Here is a 27,081-nt window from a genome sequence, read left to right on the forward strand (position 1 = left end):
AAATTAACTAGGATTGTCTTCTTTCTTGCTGAAGAAATTTGCTTTAACCTTACCTTTTAAGTAAGTACCTGTGTTTTGTAAAGATGACTTATGTAAAAAGCCTAATTGATTGTGGCCACAAAATGTGCACGTAGTTGCAAGCATGTTAATGTCATTCATAATTTTCTGGGTTTCTCCCACTATGTGTACTATGCAAAGTATGAGATTTTAAAGATATTACCTTTATATTCTGTATTGTAGGGTGACGTTTTCTGCTAATTTCATTATGCTAAGGCTTTATCCATTGAAACTGAGGTGGTGGTAAAAATGATGTTTAACTCTAAAACCTTAAGAAGTTTAATTAAAGACAATAACCTCTTGTTCAAGTTGGTCTTCAAATAAAGAGCAAGGAGTGTAGTGCATGTTTCAGGGAGCTTAACAGCAAACTATATACATATGTCCATTAAAAAATTGATGTAAAGTCATAATATGAATTAGCAAAGTTCTTTTCACAGGTATGCAAGTGGTGGGCTTCTGTGAAAAATACTTTCAGAAAAGGAGGAAATCCACAATATATTTACTCTGTTTGGTTGGGTTTTTTTTTGCTAAAAATCAATTCATGCCTACTAAAAAATATTCCCTGGACTGGATCACTAGTGTTCTGCACAAGCATTTAATATTGAAAACATTATTTTCAGATTTGATCTATAGCTCATTTATATCATCGGAAGGTTTACGTGCTGTCACTTTCATTCTCTGTATCACAATTTGAGCATCTCAGTGCATGCATGCAAAGACAGACTTTGGTTTGTACAAATGCTGTTGTATGCAACCTTGAAAACTGCTGTTTTGGGTGGTTTTCTATTAATATTTCTGTGAATAAAGATAATCTCTGAAATTCTGACAGAAAGCAGAAGAGCCAAAGGGAGACCAAGTGTGACTGAAATGATCTTGCTACACTTGAAAACTGCAAAGATCTGGCCCAACTTAATTACGTAGAGGGGATTTAGAAGGTGATTTTTTTTCAATATTTGTCCTCTGTGTAAAGGCAGAGCAAGGCGTGGCAGATTGGGAGCATTGGAAGGTAAAGAAGATGTTTTACTTCGTTTCTATCAGACAAGGCTTTGTAGGTGTCAAAGCTGCTTGGAGTCCCGAAGAGAATGAAGTCATGGTCAGCTTTACTGAAAGTAGTAATAGAATTAGCTGCCAGCAGGTTTCTGAAAGAAAAGCTGGGGTTAACACTGCAAGGAGAGGATGAAGCTGAGTTCTGCAGGGTGTAACAATATTTTTTTTTTAAATTTTTATTTAGATGGAAGGGGATCCAATGGAAATAAAGCAATAAAAGCTTTGGGAAACTAGAAGATAGAATTGCCCACAGCTTTTTTTGGGGCATTTGAAATGAATAAACTTTTAGCAGTTGTGGGAAGGAAAAATTGTGATAACTGAAATAACAGGGACCCAAATTACTTTGTACTGGTGTGCACACAACACAAGAATGTGCTTTGGCATTGTCATATAGGAAGAAGCTTTGAGACACTGAAAAAGTTTCTTGGGTGATGACCCCCTGACTATGGGCCCAAGTATTACAACTGCAGTGATTATTTGTAGAAATATTCTGCAGTATGAACTGAGATCTATTGATTGTTTCTCACACATGTGCTGTGGATTCAGAGAGTGAGATGAGCAAATCCTTGTTTTTCTTCTCAGCAGCAATGTCAGGGAACAAATATTGGCTACCTTTACCAGCATTTCTGCTATCTAAAATAAAAGGTAGTGCTTTAAGGGAAGTGGAAATCTCTGTAAACTAAGTAAAAGGAAATAGATTCTTCTTTTTTTTATATAAAGCTTGTTCTGTATTTATTATATATGCCTATGTAGCAGTGCCATTTTTTCCAAAATTAAATATAACAAAGTCTCAAAGTTAGAAAATGTGTTCAAGCCCACATAATTCTGGTTGTACATTTTATTACATTTCCATTTTCCACCACTAATATTCAAATTGCAATGAAAGAGATTATATTAATTGGTTGATGGTATGTAACAGAGATATTCAAGGTATGGAAGTTAAAGGTAATCTAGAACTAGTTTGTAGATCATCATAATGTTATTATTTCAAGCAATTTGTGTACAATAAAGGTCAATAATGCACTAGAAAATTATGTTTAATTTTTCTTTAAAGTTTAAAAAAGTATGTAGTGCTTTGTCATCAATTAGCAGCAGGAGGGCAAATTATAGTTACATTAAACTGCTATATAAATCACAAATCTTGTTAGCAAAGACTTAACATCATAACTAGTAATTTAAAAACCGCCTTTAGCCCTGAGTAAGCGTTGGCTGTAGACATTTTAATGGTATTGAAGAAGTAAAAATACATCTCTTTCTAGAAAGAGCATTTCTGGTGGTAATTATCTGCTCTTTTATGAAGTGGTAGTGTCTTTCTTAGTCTTAGTTGTGAAATGGTAATATGCTATAGAAAAGATTGGTTATCATTTCCTTGATCCATGGCCCTGATTCTAGGTTAATTTTTTTTTCTTTTTGATAATGGAAATACTTGGTTCTATCACCAAGGGACATAGACATCTAGTTTTCTCACCTTTGTTGGCTGTTTGTATACAGATGCTAGAAAACTGCGTGACTTCTCAGATGCAGATTAATAATAAGGAAGTCAAGGAGAGAGGTTTTTTTTTTTTCCTCCAGCATATCAAATATGTTTGGTATGTTTCTGAGACAACAGACAAATTGCTCAGTTGCACGCTCCAAGACTTTACTCCTGCTGGCTAATGAAGTAGAACAAGACATAGAAGAAAAATTCACCTTTCTTATTGGTTTGCCATATCACATTAATTTTCTTGTGTATTCTTTCAGTGTATTGACAACCTCAAAATGGAGCCTATGCAACAGCAAAATGTGCTTTGCAATGTATGTTGAGTTTTGGTTTTTGTTTTTTGGTTTTGGGTTTTTTGTGTGTGGTGGTGGTGGTGTTTTCCCCATGGGAAGGTAGGACAGTAGTGTTATGTATGTTATTAATGCAAATTAAAGGCAGTCCACTTATGCTGAAGACATTCCTCTCCTATACTCCCTTTGTGGTTACACTCAGTCAATCTCCTTTTCTTTCTGACCTCGTGCCCGTCCTTCTCTCCACCTCACAATAGTTTGGGAAATGCTATGTAAAGAACGCCTTAATCTTCAAAAATGTTTTAGTGTGAGTCTTAACATCTTATATCCTCTCTTACCCTGGTACTTACCTAAGTCAATTCATGCTCTTACATACTGTGAGGTCTTCAAAACCAGTTTAAGACTATCCTCCCTTACTACTGCTGGTAGCTTTAGCCTGAGAGAAGTATGCTATGCAAGTATTTTGTTGCTCTTTTGTAATAGTGCTGCTAATTACTACTTAAAGATTCTTCCTATTTTGTTGCAGTTAGGCTTGATCAAAGACTGATATAAACAGACATTATGGCTGGACACTTGTGTTTATTTAAACTCTATAGCTTAGAGGACTCAATTAGAAGAGAAGAACACATAATGATTGTGTGCAATGCAGAAGAATAAAACAAATAATTTCCACAACCTCTTTAATTTTTTAGATACTTTCCATTTGGTTAACAAATGTGGTGTTCTGTGGTTCTTCAAGCTGTTTCAAATTCTATTTATACATATTTAATGTTTCTGTAAGCCACAACGTGTAGGCATTAGATACAAAATTCAAATTCGTGTTCTTGATCTTTTAAAGGAAGAATCCATATTTTTCTTGTCTGTCTTTTTTTTTGTTGTTTTCGTTTTACCTGTTTTGTCACTTGGAAGGTGTTTAATGCAGCCTTTGTAGGGATAAGAGATAGCTGTGAAGAAAGATTAACCTTACAGTGACTTGGGCGTGTTTTCTTTGTCAGCAATAAAGAGGTCCCTAGCACAGACTATTCCTGCCAGCATTTGTTGGATTTAGTTTGAGACAATGAAAGAAAGAAAGCCTCAATATTGTATCAATCCCAGGCACCCCTAATGTGTTGCACTGGCTATATAGTTTTCTAGAGCAGAAACTGTATTCTGAGTTGATCCTTTGAAGAAAAAATCAGATATTTAAAATACCTTGTTATTTATGCCTTGCATTTTCTTGTGTATATGGCTGTGATGTATCAAGTCAGTTTTTCGGTATGATCTTGTGGGATGCAATAGAACTTTCCTGAAGTTGCATACTAGAAAGAACTGACAGTGTTGAAAATGACACTAGTTCTTAAACTGTTAATGTAAGTAGATTTTGAATGCTAAATAGGTTGGAACAGGATTAGCCAAAGTGAATTTTGACATATTTGGTAAAACTAATTTGAAAATCTATTTTCTCTTGTGGAAGATGTATTTAAACTTACCCTTCTTCTATACTGAATGTCCCAGACAGGAGTGGCTTTTACCTTGGAGTTAGTGGGGTCTTATCCCCACCCACGCTTTGCAAAAGTGGCAAAAATACCTCCTGGGCATTCTTTGTCCACAGTAAGGTGCCATGGTGGCATAATGGAATGAAAATTAGAGACAGTACCATAGCATCAAATAACTTCCATGTAACAACTTGTTGTGATATTTAATATTCATACTGCAGATCTCTAATGCCTTTGTGTTCCTTCTCCCTAGCATGCAGCAGGATTTTCATGTTCTGTCCCCAGACTCCTGGGCTGGGCATGCAACTTCTTGACCTTAGCACCTTCTTCTGCAAAGAAAGGGATTTGTTTTGTTTTGTAGCATATAAATATTCTGGCCTGTGCTATACATTTTTGTGTGTTTTTTTTTTTTTTTTTTCTCTTAACATCTGTTGTATTACACATGCATGTATGTCTACTACAAAATTTGAGATCCTCACCAACTAAGAACTTTACAAGCACCCCTGACCCTAGAGTAAATTGAATTGTGATTACTACATTGTATAACAGCAAACACTTTGGACCAAATGTATGAAGTTGTCTAACTCAGACAAATGGAACTTTGATATTAAAATATTTTCCTGGAGTGGGGTCTTTTTGTTTGCTATACACTTGCTGTCTAACTTCTATTTTTATAATTTTTTACTTTTGAATGTCAGAGCAAATGTTGATACAGGTTCATCACTCCACATTTTTAATTTTTTTTTTATTTTCTCTGAAGTTTTCAACTCTAGATCACTTCTAAAATATTATTAGTCTTGCATTCCTACTGTGTGCCTTATCTCTTGGCCTATCTTTTGTTGTCTTTTGTTTTCACTTGGTGAAAAAGACCTAAAACTAAACATAGGGCATAATCCTAGGGACCTTCCTCAGGGGATGGTTCTGCTGTGGGCTTGCACTAGACCTGTGGTATCACTTAACAGTCTAACAAAGACAGTGCTTCACGGATGCAGTCTGTGAACAAGAGTGGGTGGATGGAGCCTCTCCTGAAGGAACATGAACTTCCATTGCTCTCAAGCACTGTTCAGTCACATTGGTCTCAGAAGTGGTCAGATTGTATTGTTTTTCTTTTCCAAGTTACCTACCTTTCAGCATGTGACTCTTGCTGGAACACCTAATGATGTAGAGCATGGTTGATGAGCCCTCGCTAGTGTCATATTCCTGTGATGTAGTCAATGAAGATGGATTTTTTTTTATTGCTTTCTAACTTTGTCTATCAGTGCATTACACAGTGTAACTCTATTTGGGGTATGTTCTTTTTATTTACTTTTTGCCTTTCTTCCTTTTTATTTTTTTTGTGGGTTTTTTTTGTTTTTTTTTTTTTTGTTTTCAGAGACACGAAAACCTTGAGCAGAGACTTCTTTGTATGGTGTGTGGTGCTTTGTTTTTTTCTTTGATTGTTTTAATCTACTCAAACGAGCTAAAGAGGAAAATTAATTGGAGGTGGTTGAACAACTTGAATAAAGTGATTTGGGAGCAGCTAGAACACATGGAGTGAGTGACTTGTGCTTCTCTGTGGATCATCTGTTCTCCCAGGATATGTGTGTGTATGTGTGTTACTTCACACATATAATTTCTTTTGAACTACTTTATCTATAAATTTACTGACAGTATTAACCATGGGAATAAGTTGACCTCATAGATCATCAGCCTTATGACACTTATTTATGATCCCCTGTTAAGAAACTGAGGTAAGGAAGTTTAAATGATACTGCCAAGACCAATAAAGGCATCGGCAGTTTCTGGACAGCGTTCTGCAGCTTAGGCTCATTGTCCCCTCCAAAGGACTCCTGGGTAGAAGTCTTTTGTTTAAAAAAATCCATGTTTAATTCTAGTGAAGGTTAAGAAAGGCTTTTTTTCTGTTTGCTATGTTAAAAAAAAGAAAAAGAAAAAAGAAAAGCATAACAGATGACTCTATTGGTGCACATATATTACAGCTGCTTTGACATTTATGTTTTCCACGCTGATAGATGACTGATTTCTGTAGAAGTAAATCAGTTGCACCAAAACTAGTAGTACAAAGCACCAGGGTCTCCCTGGTCTAAGAGAACAGAGGTTTTGAAATATTTTGAAATATGATTTAACACATTTCTCTTCTAGAAGAATTTGCTGGAGTTTTTTAGTCCTAAAACACACATGACAAATTGCACCTTGGTATTTAGTTATTCTTATCAAAGTTGTTTTCTTAAGTAATGCATATTTTTAAATATTTCCTTGCAATTACTTGCTTATAAAACACAAAGGCAAGTCAGGTGTAGAAGGAATGTACTAAGCATCATAAAGATTTCTGAGAAATCATTAGGTAATTTGGTGGTTAATTTCATGAGTGGGAGTCAGGAGAAAACATTATGTATTATGACAGAGGTTGTAGGAAAGGTGTTTAAAGAGATTTTGAAAAATCTATACTAGCACTTTTGATGGAAAAATTTTGCTTTCACACCACAATTTGAATAGCAAAACATTTACTTGCTTTCACTGGCCCCCTGTGGGTTCCCAAATGATTATTTTATCTTCCCTAACTGTGAAACTACATGAAATACTATTATTATAACCATCTACTGTTATAAAATAGCAGTGACTAATATGTAAACCCAAGTGTACAGTGAATTTATTGGATATACCAATCTTAAATCTATAAGCTCGATGTGGTCTTTGGGAAATTTGTCCTTTAAGACAACAGTGGAATTAAACTGTGTGCAATAAAACTGAGTGCTAAAGTACCTAAAGCTCTGAGGTTCCTCTTCATCTGTCTTGACCCAGATCCTGGATTTGGAATAGGTCTTATATAATATTTCCTGCTTTGGGAAGGTCTGTACTGAGCAATGGAATTCAGTTGCTTCAGCATAGGTGTCTAATGCCATGTGTTCTGGGACAACAGAAACATGGACACTCAGTTGGTAGGTATGACACAGCCTTCCTGGAAAGCCAGCTTGAGGCCAAGGCTTGTAAAATGGTGGTAGACAAGGGTGTTTATGTTGCTGATGTCCAGCTAATTTGCCTAGAGTATTTGTCAGAACAAAGATCATAGACTCTTCATGGGAAATAGCTGACTGAAAAATGAAAGCTAATCAGGTAGCTTTGGCAGAATTGTGAAAACAGGTAGTGCTGATCTGAGAAGATGAAAAACAGATTTTGATTTCTTCTGTGGAGGGAGAAGGAAAAGTGTATAAGGATAAAGAAGGGCCTTTAATAATTATTTTCAAAACAGGCATTTTCTTCTTAGAAGCGGTTCTTTTATTCACTGTTTTTTAGGGTCTCCCCTGTTGAAACATAGCTATGGGAAGGAAAATGCAGTCCTCCACGGAAATTAGTAGGGATTCTCCTGCTGATTTCAAGGAAGAAACTGTAATCACTACATACATACATACATACATATATATATATAAAAACTACCTACCTAGAATTTAGAAGACTGTCCCTTGCTCTAATGTGTGCCCTCACGGTGTATTTTCATTGCATCTGTCCCATAAAATTCTCATCTCTCAGATGAGACCTTTATAAGTATAACTTTATAGAATTGACATCTCTATGACACCTTTTTTTCAGATAACGTTTGTTCTGGCACCTTTTCCATCTGCTTTCTCCCAAAGCATGCTGATTTTAGGTGCTGGATGGCTAGTTTCTCTGTTACAGAGATGGCTGGACTTCAACGTGCTATAGAATATAGTCTCTAAAGCAATTGAGGTAAATTAATCATAAATTCATATATAATATACCTGTTCTCTTGGAAGACTGCTCAGTGATGAAAAGTTCTACTAGTAAGAATCTTCAGTGTTGAGGATTATGAGAATATCTGAATATCTGCCTTACACATTTAAATGTTAATTTTTAAATATCTATTTTTTACCCTAGCTAAATGTTACCAATCAGGGAAGTGACATAAAAGAATGAGTCTTAAGCTAATGCTCTTTGCAGCTTCCCTGTGTATCCTGTCTCACATAGATTTCTGCAAAATAAGAGCTGCACCTTTAAGAAAATCTTGTTTATAACCACATTATTTTCAGAATTAACTTTCTGCAAAATCTATTGTCTCCTTAGAAGTGATGGCAATGCAGCTTTCTTCTGTAGCCCATTGTTGTGAGTGAGGCCTCACTGGTAGCAATAAGGCAGTTTCTGAAGGGGGCTGACACGAAAAGCAATGAGTGGCCTTGTGGTGTTACCGTTATTCACAGCCTTTAATTCAAAGATGTTGCAATAAGGAAGCGATACCATCAGCTGAAATAGCATTTTGCTTATTCCCTCCTTAGAAGTGTCGTTGACCTGTGGGGAAACAATGGGATGACCAGGCAGTTGCAATACAACATACTCAAAGGCCAGAGTAGTAAAACATATTACTAAATGTCAGTGAATACATTTAGGCATTGGGATTCAGAAAAGGTACCTTGTTTTCAAGACCCAGATTGAAGAGAACAGAAAGCAGCACACAGATCTATGGCAGAGACATAGATCAATGGAGGACACTTTTAAAAAATGTATAGGTCTTAAAATGTCTTTTGGAGGACTGGGAGAGTTAGTAATTAAATTTGCATTGAATGGTTGTAAAATATACACAATTAAGGGAGTGTCTTCAGCCCCCAGGTGATTAGGATTCAGGAACTGGAACAGGTACAAATGCAGGGCCATTATCCTATCACCAGCAGTGTGAGCAGAACAGCTATTCCTGTGCATGGTGTCCTTGCGTCAGCGCAGAGCTAGCGGAAGGAAATTACCAGCTACAAAGCTGGAGTACCTTTCCATTTTACTGAAATCTCCCACAGGATTATATTCTGCCTCCTAAGGGATGAGCCAGGGATTATGAATATGAGACAGTTCTATTCATTAAACTATAGCAAAAATAGTATTCCATTCTTTTTCATTCAATAAAGGACTTATTCTGTATATTTTTTGATGCCCAAATCATGCTATGTGCAAAGTTAAAACCTAGTAGCAGTCAAAGAGTTTATACGATGATAGAGCTTGACCCAGTGGGTAAGAATAGCTCCACCAGGAGAAGGAGAATGAGGTTTTCAAACTACTCGTTGTAGTATTAATTTTTTTTTTCTCCAGTGTAGGAGGATGAACAGTTTATTTGTTAGGTGGTGAACTAAGCCTTGGTATTTAAATGAGGTCCAGAGTCTCTCAAAATTTGACAGAGGAACAGCCAAATTTCTGAGTTTGGTGTGATTTCAGTATCAATAGTGCAACATCCTAGTTAGAGAGACTAACTTTCAACAATGCTGCTGCTTCATTAGTAGAAAAGTTTCCATTTTTGCGGAAGTGAATGTCAGCCAAACTCTGTTGGTCAAGGTTTAAATGTTATCTCAACTTCTAAATCTACTTCTTTCTTAGAAGCTGGCACGACGTTTATGAATCTTTCTTAAAGTCAAAAGTTTTCTTCTTGATTTTTTTCAAGGAGCACACTTGAATAGGAACAGATGGCACCTGATACTTTCAAACTTTTTAGCTGTGGCTCCTTCTGTGTTTTGAGCATGTAGCTTTGCAATTTTGATATTATATAGATTATATCTGTTACCTCAGGATCTGCTGCCTGACCACACTGTCTTAACCACTGTGTGAATTTGTGCAAAGATACGGTTGCTCCTTTGAAGTTAAAAAGTTTGTTGTTATACGTTGCTATCTGTTTCAGCAGAATGGCAAAATCATATGTCATATAACACATAGGTGAACATTTAATTTGTTTTGATTTATGCTGTTTTCACATCTTTTGTAATCTTTTCTCAATTTAATTTTACCTTCACTGTCTAAATTCATGCAGCTCAGTAACAGTTGTGCCTGTAGTAAATGGCTGAGTTAAAAGGCGGTATTAATGCTTGGGCAACTCACAGGGGTATATGCACATGTTCTTCTATTTGGATTGCATTAAATGAGTTTTCAGAACCATATGGCAACGTACCTTAACTATTCTTTCTGAAATAGTCTAACTGTTGCAGCCTTCTGTTCTAATTAGTTACATCTTCTGAGCTTTACCAATTCACTGGAAAAACTGCACGCTTAGTATTGCTTAAATTTTACACAAATGCCTTTTGTTCTTGTGGGTGTATTTTAGTACTGTGCATGTGAAATGCAGATAACTTCTTAGTTACTTGCTTCACTTTTAATATCTCCCCAGACAATACATCATTATTTTGAAAGGGTTTCCATTGTTTATTACAGTCAAAAGTATGTCTGCTAAATTGTTGTGATTTGATAGGTTGTAGATGTTATAAAAATATGCTTCCTTTGAGACTGGAGGAAGAGTTTATTGCAGAACTACAGTGAAATATATTTGGTGTGTCCATTCCACCCCCCTGGGGGCCGGAGGTAGTGGAACACAGTCTTTCAAATGGGAGTGTGCTAGCCCATCATTTTCAGATGTTTGAATGTTCTCCTGGAATACATTCTTCCTAAAGGACTTGGTGTTACATAAAGGAATTGACCATTTATTTAACTACTTTTTAAAGGTAGTCAAATCATTCTTACAACACAAGTAAGGAATCATGAGCTTTTGTGAAACTTTCTTTTGCTCTTACATCTTTTCTCTTGCAATGGCAAACAGCGGCATGTTCTAGACCATTTAGCTGTACTGCTTTATGCACTTTTCACTAGTAACTGTGTAAGAATGGTTTGGTTTGTACTATTCAGTCTGTTAAAGGTGGAACTCTGTCTGCATCATAAGTAAATTTGAACTTGCTCTTAAATGACAGTATCAAATTTAATGTTATTATCCAAAACAGTTCAGAAAACGAAAGAGCACTAAAAGTTGGTAGGCATGAGCATATGAGCATTGCTAACTTTTTTTAGAAATGACTAGGCTCTTTGTGTTTGTGTGTAGAAAAGAAGAAAATACCTACCATAGGACCTTTTCATCAGTAAAAAAGGAAACTTTATTCTTTTGTTCCCAAAGGCACTGTGCAAGTATAATAATCTAAACTGTAATATCAAATCAATCACGTTTACATTTCAAAAGCATCCTTCATAAAAATGCCCCAGAGGGCTGTATACAGCTAATAAACCCACAAATAAAATAAAATATTTAACAAGCTATATCAAGCACAGGTAAGCTATGCATGCTTTGTAAGCCTGACCTTAAAAACGGACAGCAAATGAGAATTTTTCAAAGAAAATTTTAAAAAGAAAAATTCCAATGTCTACAGCTAGGGACCAAAGAATACAAGTACACAGTGCAAGGAATCCATAATATCTTCTCATGGATCAGAGGTGAAAGCCACTGAGGCTAAACAGAGATATCATCTTGAACAAAAGAGAAAAATGGTCATATGGGCGTGAAACACCACAACACTACAATGAAGAACAATTGTTTTGCAGGGAAAATAGAGGGGCCTTCTTAACTGTTTGTTTGATATAGGAATAAAGTTAAAGGATCAGACACTCAGAATTGAAACACTTCCTTAAAATTAAATTTATTCCTAGATTACCACAACTGGGTTACATTTCCAGTTATGCTTTGAAAATAAATGAACAAAGTTTTGAGACTTATCTTTGAAAAAGGTGAAGACAGGTGGCCTTGGATGGCCTTTGAGCCAAGGACATTTTAAGCTGGCTTTTGCCATAAACGCTTCTATGCTATCGCTTTTCTTTAGCATCAGAAAGGTTCCATTTAAAAGGTTTAAAACAGGGCAGACCCACACACTCAAGGGTAATGTTACTGTCTCTCCTTAGCTTCTTCAGAGTCTTTCAGGTTGCTCTCCAGGCAACTTTATTCAAATATTAATTTTTTTAAGTTTTAATGTAGTATTTTTGTCCTGTATTTTTGCTGCTATATATTGTTTTGAATTGGACTAAAACTATCATTACCAATGGGGAAACAATAGTTGCCCTTCATCTAGGAAAACGGTTACGAAACAGAGATGCTCTTTTACAGAACAGATGGCAGAGTGATAGCAGCTTCCACTTCAAACATGAGCAAGCACAGGGTGCATGTGGGCAGAAGGTTTCATTGCATATGATTTTATGAAGACTTGAATATATGGGCAAGAGAAGGTACAGAGAGTATTACAGCATTGAGAGGGTTGTATTTAAAGCATCGGATGGAGTCACAAAATCCTTGGCAGTCTAGTGCAGAGGAAAAGCCAAAAAATCCTTCTGGATTGAATGTCAGCTAGAAAGAAGTTTGGCACTGTGTAAGGAAAGAAAAATACCTCATTTTACCTTAATTTCTGTTGCATTCAAGACAGATTGGTTTTTTTGTTGTTGTTGTTTTGGTTTTCTTTTTTTCCCTTCTTTTTGTTAGCAGAAAATTGCATGAGATGCTTGGTTCTATCATAAATATCCTAATAAAAATAAAGCTATATATTAAAACAAACCTAATATAGCCTAATAAAAATAAATTGCAGGACTCTTGAGTTGGCTAATTAATTCTGTCAAAAAGGATTATAAAAAATATGAGTTCTGTGAATTTGCTCTGATGTCTCAGGGTTGCTGTAAGCAAAAATCTTACACTTTCTCCATGGAAGCATTTTGTTTCCTTGTAGTCAGTAATGTATTTATGTAAAAGCCCTAGTAGTCTCCTCTGACTTGTGCTGGGCCATGATAAGCCCTGAACTTGGCTGCTGTATGCACCGGGTGCCACTGGACATTGCTTTATGGTGGCCAATGTTGAACAGCTACTGCCCCGCTAATGGAAGTCTGAGCGCTTTGCTTTTGACCTTATGCAGACATTAAAACACCTTTGCGTTGACTCATTTGTCTTATGGACATATTGTTATCTAAGCCTCTTAATGAATCTCTTTGTCCTAGAAACAATCAGAACAGACACCAACAGACTATCTGAAGTGAGTTTCTTAATGAGTAAAAAGTCATTCTATCAGTAGTGGAATTCATACAACCTGGTTACCTCTGGATAGGGATCTTACAGAATCACAGAATCATTTAGGTTGGAAAAGACCTTTAAGATCATTGAGTCCAACCATTAACCTAGCACTGCCCAGTCCGCTAAACCATGTCTTTAAGCAGTGCATCTATGTGTGTTTTAAACACTTTGAGGGATGGTGATTCCACCACCTCCCTGGGCAACCTGTTCCAATGCTTGACCACTCTTTCAGTGAAGAAATTTTTCCTGGTGTCCAATGTAAACCTCCCTGGTGTAACTTGAGGCTGTTTCCTTTTGTCATATCACTGATAACAATCCCAGATAACAATCTGGGAGAAGAGACTGACCCTCACCTGCCCACAACCTCCTTTCAGGGAGCTGTAGAGAGCAGTAAGGTCCCCTGTGAGCTTCCTCCTCTCCAGGCCAAACAACCCCAGTTCCCTGAGCTGCTCCTCACAAGACTTGTGCTCCAGATCCTTAACCAGCTGTTGCCCTTCTCTGGACACGCTCCAGCACCTCAGCGTCCTTCTTGTAATAACAGACCCAAAACTGAACACAGTATTCGAGGTGCAGCCTCACCAGTGTGCAGTGCAGGTGGATGATCACTTCCCTAGTTCTGCTGGCCACACTGTTTCTGATAGAAGCCAGGATGCTATCTGGCCTTCTCAGCCACCTGGGCACACTGCTGGTTCATGTTTAGCCGGCTGCTGACCACCACCTCCAGGTCCTTTCCCACCGGGCAGTTTCCAGCTGCTCTTCCCCAGGCCTGTAGCGCTGGTGGGGCTGGCGTGACCCCAGTGCAGGACCCGGCACTTCTCCTTGAACCTTATACAATTGGACCTGGCCCATCAGTCCAGCCTGCCCAGATCCCCCTAAAGCCCTGTCATTTATGTCATTGTGTGCTTCCCTCCCTCCTTCCACCTCACAATATCTTTTTTTTTCTGGCTGCTTCTCCTCAGCCTTTATGAAATGGCATCTTCTTGCAGTACCTCTGATTTTTTTTTCCTTTTCGTTGTCTCTTTTCCTTCATAGCAGGGCTCTCTCAAATCAGAGCTATGACAGATTCTGAGCTACAGGAGCCCCAGGTAGCTGGCTAGTCTGTATGTATTGGTACAGACCAGAGTGCAGTAAGTGTGGATAACTTTTGAGTATACACTGTGAAGCAGATTTTCACCAAACTTGTAAGGAATTGTGATTATTGTACATGGTGAATGGACAGGCAGGTTATAGTAATCTGTGACTTCTTTTCTTAGAACAGCAAGCTAAAAATAACAAAGGAGAGTGAAGATGCTGGAAAAATAATGGGATGCTGCTCACCACTTCTAGTGGCTCATCAGCTGAGTTTCATGTGTTAGTGTGGACTCAATCAGTTCCTATTTGTTTCATGCAAGTATGAAGTGCATTCTGTACTAGTCAAGACTGTGGTGACAGACCTGGTTTTGTAACTGATAGTTTCATAGAAAGGGCAGGGCTAGGTAGGACTCATCAGTTTTCTTTGTATTTAGGCAACCAGGTCAAATGTGAAAACAAAAACACATCTGCTAATTGGCCAAGTAATTATTGTCCTCTCTGAGTATCCCTTCCTTCTTCCCTCTGCGTGCATGTATTTCCTTGTCTGTTTTCTGATGGTATCCTAAATTCATACTTTGGCTTCCTTGCTCCTCAAGCTAACTTCCAACCTAGTTTGCTTTTTAACTTTTTTTTTTAATTATTATTATTTGCATGTGTGTGTGCAAATTCACAATAGGCATTACCAGTGAATCTGTGCCTCCCCCTTCTGAAGACTGTTTCCTTTGTATCATGACTTTGCCTCAAGGAATTCTCACCCTCTACACGTATGTCACTGCTGTCAACTCAAACACAGACTATTAGCAGCAGGGAGCTTTTTACCCTGGAGTGCTCTTTTGGTGTCCCACAGCATTCTAAACAACAGCAACCTGTAGTTTGCCTGTCCGTGTTTGGCTCTGTGGTATATGAAATGTTAAGGCCCATTAAGTTTTTGCAGCAATTGAAATCTTTGCTGGAAGTGCTCTCGAGTATTTTAAGCAATATAAGGTTGAGTATAAATAGAGTGGCATTTTTAAGTTTTGTTTCACTTAAACTCTCATCTCAGTTCAATTACGGTGAAACTGTAGCAAAACATTTCATCTAATTGTTAAATAGTTCAGAGGCAGAGCTTGGTTTTAGATGAGATTTGCACAATATGACAGCTCATAAAACAGCCTTACTTCACTCTACTTACTGTAGACTTCACTGGCATTCTTCATGTGGTTTGTACAAAATTCAGTAACTGGTTTTGAAACAATTGATTACAACCAATTGATCAGATGTTATCTTCCACAAAAGACTGATATTTCTGTTTGAAAATAGTAAGAATACAAAAAACAGCTGAAACATAGTTTTTTCTTCAATTTATCTTGCCTTATAGGAATAGTATAGCCTTTCCCACTTCCTTGAAGTTTCTGTCTCTTAGTTTTAAAACAACAATGAAGAAAAGCAGTGTTGTAAAGTTGGAAGGGACACTTACCTGAGTCAACTCATTTAACGGTGACATCTTCAGAGTCAGTTTCCTGTGCTCACTTCACGTTTGTGTAGATGAAGTGCTTCCATAGAAGAAAAATACTCACTATCAATTGATAAAGTAATTCAGCCATGAGAGTTCCTGGTTGGGAGTTGCAAGGCTACAAAACTGGCAGTGAGTTGGTCTTTGGCTTCTGAAATAGTTGAGTTTGCTTACTTGCTAGATGCCTTTTCTTAATGACAAACTCAAGCCTTTGTGAGGAAGAGCTTTGCTAGGTATGGTCTGAAATATGTGCACATTTTAATACCGTGTTTTACCTTTTGCTTGAATTACTCTGTTTATGTGCATTAACTTGACACTTGCATCTAAATACTTCAGAACTCTGTGGAAAATATGATCAAGTGGATGGTGAAAAATCAAGGTACATAGATTTGGCTCAAACCCTGTCCTTGTTTGATACTTCCCTTCTCCAATAGGCTTTTATTGAAGACAAGAAACAGAAGGGAAAATACTTGCACTGTGTGCATCCTTGACAAAGGTTGAAGGGAAGAAATGTAAACTGAAAATATATATGTTTTAAGGGTATGGAAACATATCCTTGTTTTTTCAATAAGGGATGCATTTGAAGTAATTTACTCTTATCTCAAGCAATGTGAAGTAAGTGAAAGGGAAATGAAAGGATATTCATTTCACAACTTGTTATCTTTTATGTTCTAACGATATCCAACGGTTTCTCTGAACAGTTGAAGTGTTAAGTGGTTCAGAAGTCTTTCTTGCTCTCTATTTGCTAGGTAGGTATAATTTGAGTATTTATGAGATGCAAATTATCCTGCATGATAGATTTTTACCCTCCTTTTTACTGTTTATTTACAAGTCAATAGTGTTACTATAAAGCCAGCAATTCTTGGCCTTGGAAAATATAAACGGTATTTTAAATTTTTGTCTTCCTGCTGATAAACAACTGGGTGATAGTTCCAAGCAAATTTATAAAAAGACACTGTTTGAATTCAGTTATTTCAGACTCTGGGCCAAATTAAGTTCCAGTGAAGTGGATAGAGTTTTGGCAGAAGTGTGCAGGGTCCATGATGGTTCTGGTGTGTGCAGTTACTCTGAATGTGGTATAGATGGGCTCCATGCAGAAACTTAGGAGCAGTTCATGATTCCAGATTAGCATTCAGATTCAAACAGTCACTGCTTTGGTCTGAATTCAAGCCACAGAGGTTGAGAAACTGGGGACCCAGGATCCCTTATGCATCTTCCATTTGGGATTGTTTGGATTCTGCTAATAATAGCAGTGCAGGGGCAGATACTCGTGTTTCTTGCCATTCTCAGTGTGGAGTATGAGACTAGCAGGTAGAGTAGAGCTATGGGCTGGCCTACAGAGTTTATCTTGCATTTAAATGCAGATCAGTTTCTAATTTTTACGCGGTTTAACTTTAGGAAATTTATTACTTGTCTTTTGGCTGCTCCATTTCCTGAGATGCTGGAAAAAAGGTAACCTCTGCTATATAGTTTCAGTTTAAAAGAATCATGTGTCTACAAATACTGATTCTGGCTGTCCTGGGAAGGGTGCATGGGAATGATTATTGTGAATAAATCCAGCATAGACAGTGCAGAATGCTGAAACAGGGCTTATGGAAGCTATAACTAGGCTGTAGGAGAGCCTGTGCAAATTGGAGTATGTTGATAACATACTAGCTTTTGCTATGAGGGCAGCTTATGACAGTGCATCTTTAAGGTATCTCAATGGCTTTGAAATTTCTAATCCCAGTCTGCTTGCTGCAGTTTAGTGCTATGTCAGGTTCAGCAACACCCAAAGACCGCTAACAGGAGCTTTTAGGCATAGTGGTGAACAGTTACTGACATGTTAGTGGGACTTCTGTATCAAAGGTGTGCAATCTAGTCCCAATTCTATTTAAATCACAAGATAGGAAACTTAGTGATGTGGAGAAGAGTAGGGTTTGCAGGAACAGAGATGGCCTTCCTTATCAGCAGATCAGATGAGTCATCTGTGGGATTTACTATGATAGTGTCATTAATACCATTTAGTATGAGAAGTCGGTGCAGATATGTCTGTTTAAAGAAAAAAAAAAAAAGGTTGTTCCACCAACAGTGTGTTTCTCAGCTTTTTTTATTATTATTATTTTTTTCTTTCCTTTTCTCATCCTGGACTCAGTCTGGTGAATCTGATGCTGGTCCAAGAATACAAAATCTGTGCATAGCAAGGGAGGGTTCAAACAGCTGCAGTTTTCAGTATGTCTACAGGATTTTAAATACAACAAATGGTGCTGCATGGCTGCATGCCTTTATGTTGTACTGCCACATATGCATCATATTCTCTTGATTTTTTAGCTTTCACTAGCAAATGAAACAGGGTGCTAGTATGCCTAGCCCATAGTGCATGACACACAATTTGCTTTTTTTTTTAGTTTTCTTTAGTTTTCAGAAGCTTAGGCAGAAATCATTGTCTTGATGGTCTGAACTGCTGTTTCTATAGAGTATCTCCAGAACTGGAAACTGAGAAAATCCCGTGACCCATCAACAAAAAAAATGACCTGAAAATTTCTTTGGTGGCAATAGAGGCTGTGTTCTGAAAATAACAGAATGGAAGTACGATCCTTGTACTTGGGTAGTAATGACCTTTAAAGGAATGCTGAGTCACTTTATAGAGATCCTCTTTATAGGCTATGAAAATGACATGGCAATTCATCCTCATCTTGATTCAACACATTTTAATTTACCAAAGACAATTCAGTACTTTGTTCACGCCCAGCGTAAGCATGCACAGGAGACACTGCATAGGAACTAGTCCCCCACTGAGGAACAAACAATCCCAGCAAGTAATACTCATGCCTGACATCACACCTTCCTGCCAGATATAAGATGCTTCAACTGTGCTTTGGCTATCGTTAAGTGCTGTGGCATTAAAAGAAACTCTAATGCTTGTAGCTTGTCTTTCAGACAGCTGATGACAGCAAAAAAGGCCAAGTTTATTTAATGTGTCTCTTGACAAATAATAAATCAGTTTGAGGTCTCACCCAGAAGTCTAGTAAAGCTCCTTTCCTTGGTGCCTTTGGAAGCAGAAATTCCCCATTCATAAGCATGGAGAAGAAAATTTATGACTGCAATACATGCCTTTTAATTTCAAAAACGCCTGAACAACAATATAAAGGGCAGTGAGACAATATTCTCCTCTTCCTTGAAGTCAGTAGCAGCAAGTTCATCCAACTGTGTTTTCTATTCCTTTAGAAAGAAATATCCCACTGATAAGTGGATCCCCAAATATCCAGTACAGGCCAAGCATCTCCGTCAGATCAGCCACCTGTCCCAGTAAGGCTTTCTTGCTCTTGCCTCAAGTTCTGGCACCTGAAGCAAATTAGTGATACAGGTGGCAAATAAGTGAGGTCTCCTTCACTTTCACTCAGGTCCTGACTGCTTGGAAATGGTCATTCTACTCCGGTGGGCACTTGCTAGCCCCTAGGACACATGCAGTCCTGGTGATACAGTGAGTTCTTGAAAGGATTAGGAGACCAGTTGGATGAAGCTCAGTAACAGCAGCATTTCCACCTTTTACCCAGTGAAGCACACAAATGCGCTCATTTTCCCTCTGAAATGTCTTACAGCAAGACTGCATGATGTGCACACACAACTGTTTCCCTAGGGAGGACGTGAGACACAAGGGGCTGCAAGTAATGTTGGTTGTATCTGTTAATGTGCTTCACAAGAGTATTTATTTACTGAAACGATCACGTTAGGAGAATGTGTGAGGAGCAGGGCAAAGGCATGGCTTTTGTGTCACCTTTTCTCTGGACTAACTGGAGGGAACCTGATGGCTTATGGAGAATGCTGGGAATGTAAAAGCAGTGTCTTTGCTCTTAAGCCAGTAAGTTTAGATCTAGGACATGTTGTAGTAGCTGAGAAGCAGAGCTAGTGACTATAAATAGGTTGATACTTCACTTAGTAACTGTGTTTTTAGACCAAACAGCTGAAGGAACTAAGATTTAAACCTGGTTCCTTCTGCATGGCAATATCTAACAATAAACCAACTCTACAATATTCTGAAATTCAGTAACCTTAAACAAAAGCTAAGTATATACCTTTTGAGAGAATAGGCAGAAAGAAAAAAAGGCCTTGACAGGAGAAAAATAAGTAAAAAAGCAAAAATAAGACACAAGAGAATAAATCCAGAAAGCATGAAACAAAAGCAAAACCAAATCCACTAATAAGAGAATTGTCAGACAGGAAAAGAAAAAGAGAACAAACAGAGAGCAAGACAGAAGTAATGAGACAGGGGGGAAATCGGATTCAAAATGAAATCTGGTAATAAAAGAACTGTCAAGTATAAAACGAGCCACTGTATGACAGAGAAGAAAGAGCCAAGGAGACAGAGCAAGGCAATCTTTGAAGAATTAAACTAACCAGATGTGGCCTCCAAAGGTAATTTGAAGAAAAGTTGATACTACTCCTGATTTCTAATGAAAAGCAAACTCTAAGAAGTATGGGGTTTTTTATGCTCTAAGGAAAGAGGTGGTTTGGGGTTTTTTTAGTAAGAAAGTATGCAAGACAAATCAGTGGTGTTTGTATTATTTTTACAACACGACAGTTTTGTAGCTACGGCTGTGCTGAAAACAGTTAAACTAATAAACTGTAATAGATCTTGTGGTTTGTGTGCTGAATTGGGTGTGCTCAGACATCCACCCTTACCTGGATTACTTAAATATCTGCATTAGTTTCCCTCATTTCAAAATACAGATTTATTTTTTTTTTTCTAAAACTTATATATGCACATCCCTAAGACTGGAATGGAACAGAATTAAAAACATTCGTAAAGGCTTTGGTTGCAGGAAGCATTTTTTACCTTGCCAAACAGTATAAATAGTTTGAAATGTAGTTAAGATCTTGACAGTGGAAGCTACTGAAAGAATCTGAGCTTTTCTCTAAAGAGAAAGGTGAAGAGAAATCAGTGGATGAAGTGGACCATTTTACACAGGCAGAAAAAACTCATTGACTTCAAGGGATCTAGGATTTGAAGGACAGACTGCTGTTTTAATAGGCTAGCTCAAGGAGCCCAGAAGTCCACTTAAAATGTTTGTAATGTTGGGATTCTCAAAACTCCTTATGTCCAAAGGGTATTATACAATAAAAAACTAAATGCATGTATTGGACGTGCAGTTTCTGGATATGTACTGCCTGCTTCACAACCACTCCTTACTTACTAGCAGCAATGTTATTGGTGATTGCCTGTGGAAGGAACAGCTTAATGGCTGTGGAAACTCACCACGTCTTTACTTAATGAGTTTTGGATCAGATCCTAAAATGGATTGAGCTGAGATGTTATCAGCATTTTCATTCTTGAATCTTAGAGTGCTTTCTCTCCACTCAAGAATCTGAGGATATTTACAGAAGATACTTATACATTGTAGTTTCTTTTGTTTGTACAAAATACAAAGCTTTTTCTTCCCATTTTGGGCAAACATTAATTCTGGTCTGTGCTGATTTGTCAGTGGTACTTACCAGCACTTTAGCCAAACAGTCCCTTCCTTGATGTGTAGTGTTTCACATGACAACTGCTTATTATCTTGTTCCTTTTTCTTAGCTCTAAGGCTAAAACTTCTCAAGTAGAAATAAAAATGAATATTAACAAAGAATATACATATTTCCTCATGTGCAAGAATATAGATATTTGCATAAAGGATTGCTATTTCTCAGATATGAATTTTGGAGGGAAATATCAGAAATAAAACCTGAATCACTAATATAAACAAACTGAGCAGGCAGTCATGGACTGAATGTGAGGTCAAGACTGCTGCAGAAAGAACTCAACCCATGCTTTCCCGGGTACTTCAGCGACTCTTAAAGGAAGCTCTTTAGGGTTCTAGTGATGTTAAAAATAAGTTTATTCATTTTATCTACTTCTAGTTTTGAGGATAACATAGAAGGATGTACTGGCTCTGTGGACATAACTTGATTTATTTTTTTCTTCTTCTTTTCCTATTTTTTTTTTCTTTAGAAGAAACTAATGCATTTTCTGTGTATGTGGATACTGAATGTTTACACTGGGACATGCTTGAAACAGTATTTCTAGTTACACTATATAGCTATGTGGAAGTTACTAGGAAGGTGACATTTGGAGAAGTCTTTGGAGAACGCTCAGGGTGACAGTAGGGAATGAATAATAGAAGTGGTGCTTGCAGAGAGTTTTGTGAGATTTGTCATGTTCTTACTTACTGTGTTCGATGCACTTAAAGTACTAAGTTACCTCAAGGTACCTTAAAATTAGCCACAATTGTAAATTACTTTGCCTGGAGGGTTGTTGTTTTTGTGGGTTTTTTTTTTTGTTTGTTTGTTTTTTTTTTTGTGGGGGGGAGGTGGAAGAAGGGAGAGGGAGTGTTCAGAATATTTGTTCAGACAGCTGGAGAGAAAAATTCAGAAATACAGGTTGAAAATATGATTCCATTAGGTAAATGATTGGGTTTGGAAATATTTTCTTGGTCCTACTTGCAGTTACAAATGATGTTTGTCTACAGTATAGTCTTCAAGTGAAAGTTTGTTTAACAGCTCTTGAAAATGAGCTTGAAAATGAGAAATTTGGTTTCCACACTAAAGGTCTGTATCTTAGAAAATTCCTCAGATGAAATGCACGTCATATTTGGAGATGAGGTTAATAATTTATATAACTGTATTGGAATTAAGCTACCTAGGGTTTCATGTGCTTATAAGGCAACTGCATGCAGAATGATGCCTTAAGGTTTAAACTTTTGATGGTGGCAATAAATAATGTAGAAAATTCAAATGCTGAATGCAGAAGAGACTTCAGTCGGGCAGAGCCTTGCTGAGACTGCTTTTCACACTGCTCTGTTCATATTCTTTCCACTGTTGTTCCTAAAACTAGGTGGCCTCCTCTTGAGAATTTTATCGTGGGCCATATGTACACTTTGGTGCAGTTTAAAAATGAATACTCAACTTGAAGGCAAAATGAAAATGCGGGAGGATGGAACCCTACCAGGGTCAGATGAACCTCAGTGCATTTCACTGAACAATTTCTACCCTAATTTATCATGTAAATGATAACATAATAGTGAAACTCACATGGGATTTGAATTCAATAGGGCAAGAGTAGAACTACACATTTGTTGCATTTAGTTTTTATTTGTTTTAAGGAGGGAGCTGTTTTATTAGATTTTTATGCAGCAAATAACACAGATGCTTTAATAAGTAGTCCAGCTAGAAAGGCCTATAAAAATGTTAAAAGAAAGGTGCAAAGACAGGAATTCTAAAGCCAAAACATCAAGCAGTGACCAAGCTGGTGAGCTGTGAAACCTTTAACCCTCTAGCTTTTTGGGCTTCCTTTATAATGGAGCCATTATAACCTCTGTCTACCTGTAAGCCATTACTGTTAGCAACAAGAACTGGGCTCAAAGCCTGGAGCTTCTATGTAGAAATACAAAATAGAATTATTTTGTGTTCCTAATGAGTAACCTGGGAAAAATTTGAGCTTGCATGATGGGTGATATTTCCCCACTCACACACAGAGGCTTTGGTAGCACAGTTTCTGACTTTTTAATAAGTACATTTCTTAAGAACCCCTTTACTCTGTATCTGCAGAGATAAAACTGTTGGCTAGGGTTTAGAAAACACTGTAACAAACTGGGTCATTGTGTAGGTAGCATCAGGAGACAGGCACTTATAGGAATGTAGAAGCCAGACACCCCTTCCCTGGTGTCTGACTCTAGTCAGTGCGCTTCTCAGGGGACATAAGGTCTTTTATCTGTCATCATGTGGGCAAGCCTCTGGGGAAGCCCTGTACTTCTGTGCAGGACTTAAAAAGGCATGCTACAAGTGTACCAAACCACTTTGTTTGGGATGGGGGATGCATGAACAGGTGGTCAATTAACTACCTCCTCAGCACAGCTGCATGCATGGTTGCTAACTGTTAGGAGAAATATTTTGTCTTAGAAAGAAAAATCACACAATTGTAATGAGAGAAAATGTTAACCAGATTGAAGTTGCTGAATGGCGTCTCTTCCCAGGCTGATGTGACAAAACATAACTGTCTGCAAGCAGAAAACAGAGTGTTGGTGTGTTTCAGTGGTGGTGCAATGCTGTTCTCTCTGAAAGGTCCTCAAGATTCTCATAAGACACACTGGGGCTGTACTAGCATAGTGTTGAGCAAGGTTCTGTCTGCTCCGTAGAATGGACAAAGTGCTTGCTAAAATCTGCAATTCACTCAATTCATGGGTACGTTCCTATCAAAGTCTGTTCTTTCAGTCTACCTTTAACACATGCTGCATAGGAAGGAGACCATTCTGCCATGCCAGGGACCTGAGGCAGATGGATCCCTCTGATCCTTCGGGGGTGTGCGTTTGTGGTTTTGGGTAACACACAAATGACTGGACATAGAGGCAAGGCTGCAGATCACTTGTGTTGCTGCTCCAGTGAGGCTATAGTTTCACTGTTCACATACAGTTACGTCTCATACAGTGAATACAGTTATGGTTAAATGCTGATGATGATCCAGTTAACAGTTAATGTTACTTGCTTGTGTATTTTATCGTCAAAAGGTCAAAGTTTAACTCTTTGTGACTCTCTAAAAATGCTCTGACCTAAAAGCGTTCTAAAAATGCTTTTCATTTGTTGAAAAGGTTCAAAGCACAGCTGGCCAATTTTCTACTAATGTTAATACATTTTTTTCTGTCATTGAAATTTGCTGTAAGGGAAACAACAGAAATGTTGGGAGTGGCCTACTGTGTGTTGCTCATTTAGATAATGTCAAATTGGTAAGTGTCATTTCTGTTGAAATACAAACTCGTTTACCTTTTGCATTTCTTTGTGAACAGTTATTATAGCTGTTTGGTTATTTTGGGTACCAACTTAAATATATTTATCTCCTGGTTCTTATAACACGATGTACTACAAACCAAAAAACAATAGACAGAAAAGGCTAAACCACAAAGATCTGACCTTTCAAAAATTGACCTATAGGGTATAGCTGACTGCAGCTGCTGTGGAATATTCAGTTTTGCAAGTGCTATGGTTATGGAAGGACTAATGGCTTTCATTTGGTGAGAGAAGGTTTTCTGTTCTATCTGAAGAGTGATAATGGTAGAAAAGCTGAGGGACAAATTCTAGGCACTTCATAGCAATACGCTATTTGACTATAAAAAGAAAATAAAAAATAAAAGCTAGTCATCTTAGTTTGAATAGGATTCTGTGCAGAAGTTAGTTGTAGCAGAAACTATTTTGAACTTGCCAAAACAGAAGCAAACTCCCGGGCTGTATTGCTGGGAAAAGTATGTAGCTGGTATTTTATCATCTACAATCAAAAGCAGCAAAGGCTAAAAAGATGCCTTGGTGGTTAGTGGTTTCATTGGAGCTCTGTATTTGAGTTGAAGCATTTTTTGATTTTTCAAGACCCAAAAGAAGATCTAGACTTGCAACAAGGTTGCTATTCCATTCAGTGAAGGTAGGCTTACTGAACGACAGCACTCAAAGATCAGTGCAGCCTTTTAAACAGATAATGATGTTGCCGATGAGACCATTTTTAGAGCCTTAAAGCTGTTGCTAAACAATGGAAAGTGTGCCACCGAGTTCAAGCATTATAGTCTACTCCTGTGAAATTGCTATATACAGAGCATGGGCCGATCGATGAAGCTGTTGCATTTCTTCCCGAGGGAAAGAACTCTCCAGAGACAAGCCATTGAGAATGAAACTAAACGCTAGTTAAATGAGAGGTGTGAGAGTTGGAATTAAAGTAGGCTCTTCAGACAGATAGCTGATGCAATGGCAGAAAAAGGAGGATTGCAGACAACCAGTTTTATGCATATTCCAAGAATGCTGCCAGTGGAAATGTTTTTAGGGTTCTGTGTGAAGAGGGAGCGTGTGGGAAACCTGAAAAGACAGCGGAGGGATACACCTGAGACAAACACTGGCAGGCAAACTCCAGCACTCCCAAGTTATGTGCTATCCAGCGAAACTGGAAAATTCATGGAAGCAAAGTTACTACAGCAGTGGTAACTGAGTTATACTCTGAGTTATGTTTCTTATTTACCTCTCAAGTGATAAACCCAAACTAGCTATGCATGTTGGCATAACGTTCCCTCACCACAGTAAATACCCAAGTGCAGTGAGATGTTAGAATCCAGATGTGCTGTTTCTTGAGTCGGTGGCTAGGCAGTGATTTTGCCTGTTGATAGTTTCGAAAACGTGGAGTCACTGGAAATAGAATGTTGGCTTGCTAACCTTGCCTTGTGTTGGATATTATTGATGAAACAGGAAGGGCTGCTTATTAACTAGGAATAAAATCTTAAAGCAGAAGACTTATTTTTTCAGTTTGCAGAAGGCTGTCTGAGGTCCAGAGTGGTACATATTTTGAAGGCATGTAATTGTCAGTGTTTCTAGTTAGATGTTACAAGATACCCCTGTACATCTTTACAAGTCCACAGTGCGCCTGCAAATTGACAGTCTCCTCTGTGTTTGTCCATTCTGTGGTCAGTGTATTTGGTAAAAACTCTTCAAAATATTAAGGGATAGCTGCAGCTGAGTAGCTTGGATCATGGAAATGCTATACTTGATTTTTTTTCTGTTTATGAATTCCTTTGGTATAGTGAAATACCATTGGCTTATTTGTAGATTTAGATGCCTCACCCCTTGAATCCACTCTAAATGTAACTGAGTCCAGTTATTCTAGTTAGGCTCTGAACAGCAGGATGCAATGACCACAATGACACTGCATTACCCAGCTAGTACAATTGTGGTGGGTTGACCTTGGCGGGATGCCAGGTGTCCACCGAAGTCACTCCATCACTGCCTTCAGCAGGACAAGGGAGAGAAAATTTAATGAAAAGCTCGTGAATTGAGATAAGGACAGGGATAGCACTCACCAATTACCGTCACGGGCAGACTCAGCTTGGGGAAATTGGTTTAATTTATTACCATTCAAATCAGAGCAAGATAATGAAAAATAAAAGCAAATCTTAAAACACCTTTCCCTGACCCCTCCCTTTTTCCCGGGCTTAACTTTACTCCTGATTTTCTTCACCTCCTCGCCCCACAGTTGTGCAGGGTGGCAGGGAATGGGAGCTGTGGTCAGTTTATCACGTTGTCTCTGCCAGTTCTTCTTCCTTAGGGTAAGGACTCTTCACACTTTTCCCCTCCTTCAGCGTGGGGTCCCTCCCATTGGAGACAGTCCTCCATGGGCTTCTCCAGCATAAGTCCTTCCCATGGGCTGCAGTTCTTCATGCACTGCTCCAGCAAGGGTCCCTTTCACAGAGTGCAGTTCTTCAGGAATGGACTGGGGCAGTGTGGATCCCCCTTGGGGTCATGGTGGGATCTGCCCCACCGTGAATCTCCATGGGCTGAGGGGC

At 38.1% G+C, this 27,081-nt stretch overlaps 1 protein-coding gene across 2 annotated transcripts in view; it reads left to right on the top strand.

Moving 5' to 3' along the window:
* The window catches only part of ST6GALNAC3 (ST6 N-acetylgalactosaminide alpha-2,6-sialyltransferase 3), a 228,460-nt gene that overhangs the window by 52,275 nt on the left and 149,104 nt on the right, over positions 1-27,081 (top strand). Inside the window, exon 1 of one of the 2 annotated variants that reach the window (XM_056356409.1) lies at positions 20,018-20,155. The exons of the other annotated variant lie outside the window; for it this stretch is intronic. Within the exon in view, the coding sequence (XP_056212384.1) occupies positions 20,141-20,155 (15 nt within the window). The 5' untranslated portion in view covers positions 20,018-20,140. Of the gene's footprint in view, positions 1-20,017; positions 20,156-27,081 lie in introns of those variants that run through there. 2 annotated transcript variants of the gene reach the window in all.

Source organism: Falco biarmicus, chromosome 11, assembly GCF_023638135.1.
Source record: "Falco biarmicus isolate bFalBia1 chromosome 11, bFalBia1.pri, whole genome shotgun sequence".
NCBI lineage: Eukaryota > Metazoa > Chordata > Aves > Falconiformes > Falconidae > Falco > Falco biarmicus.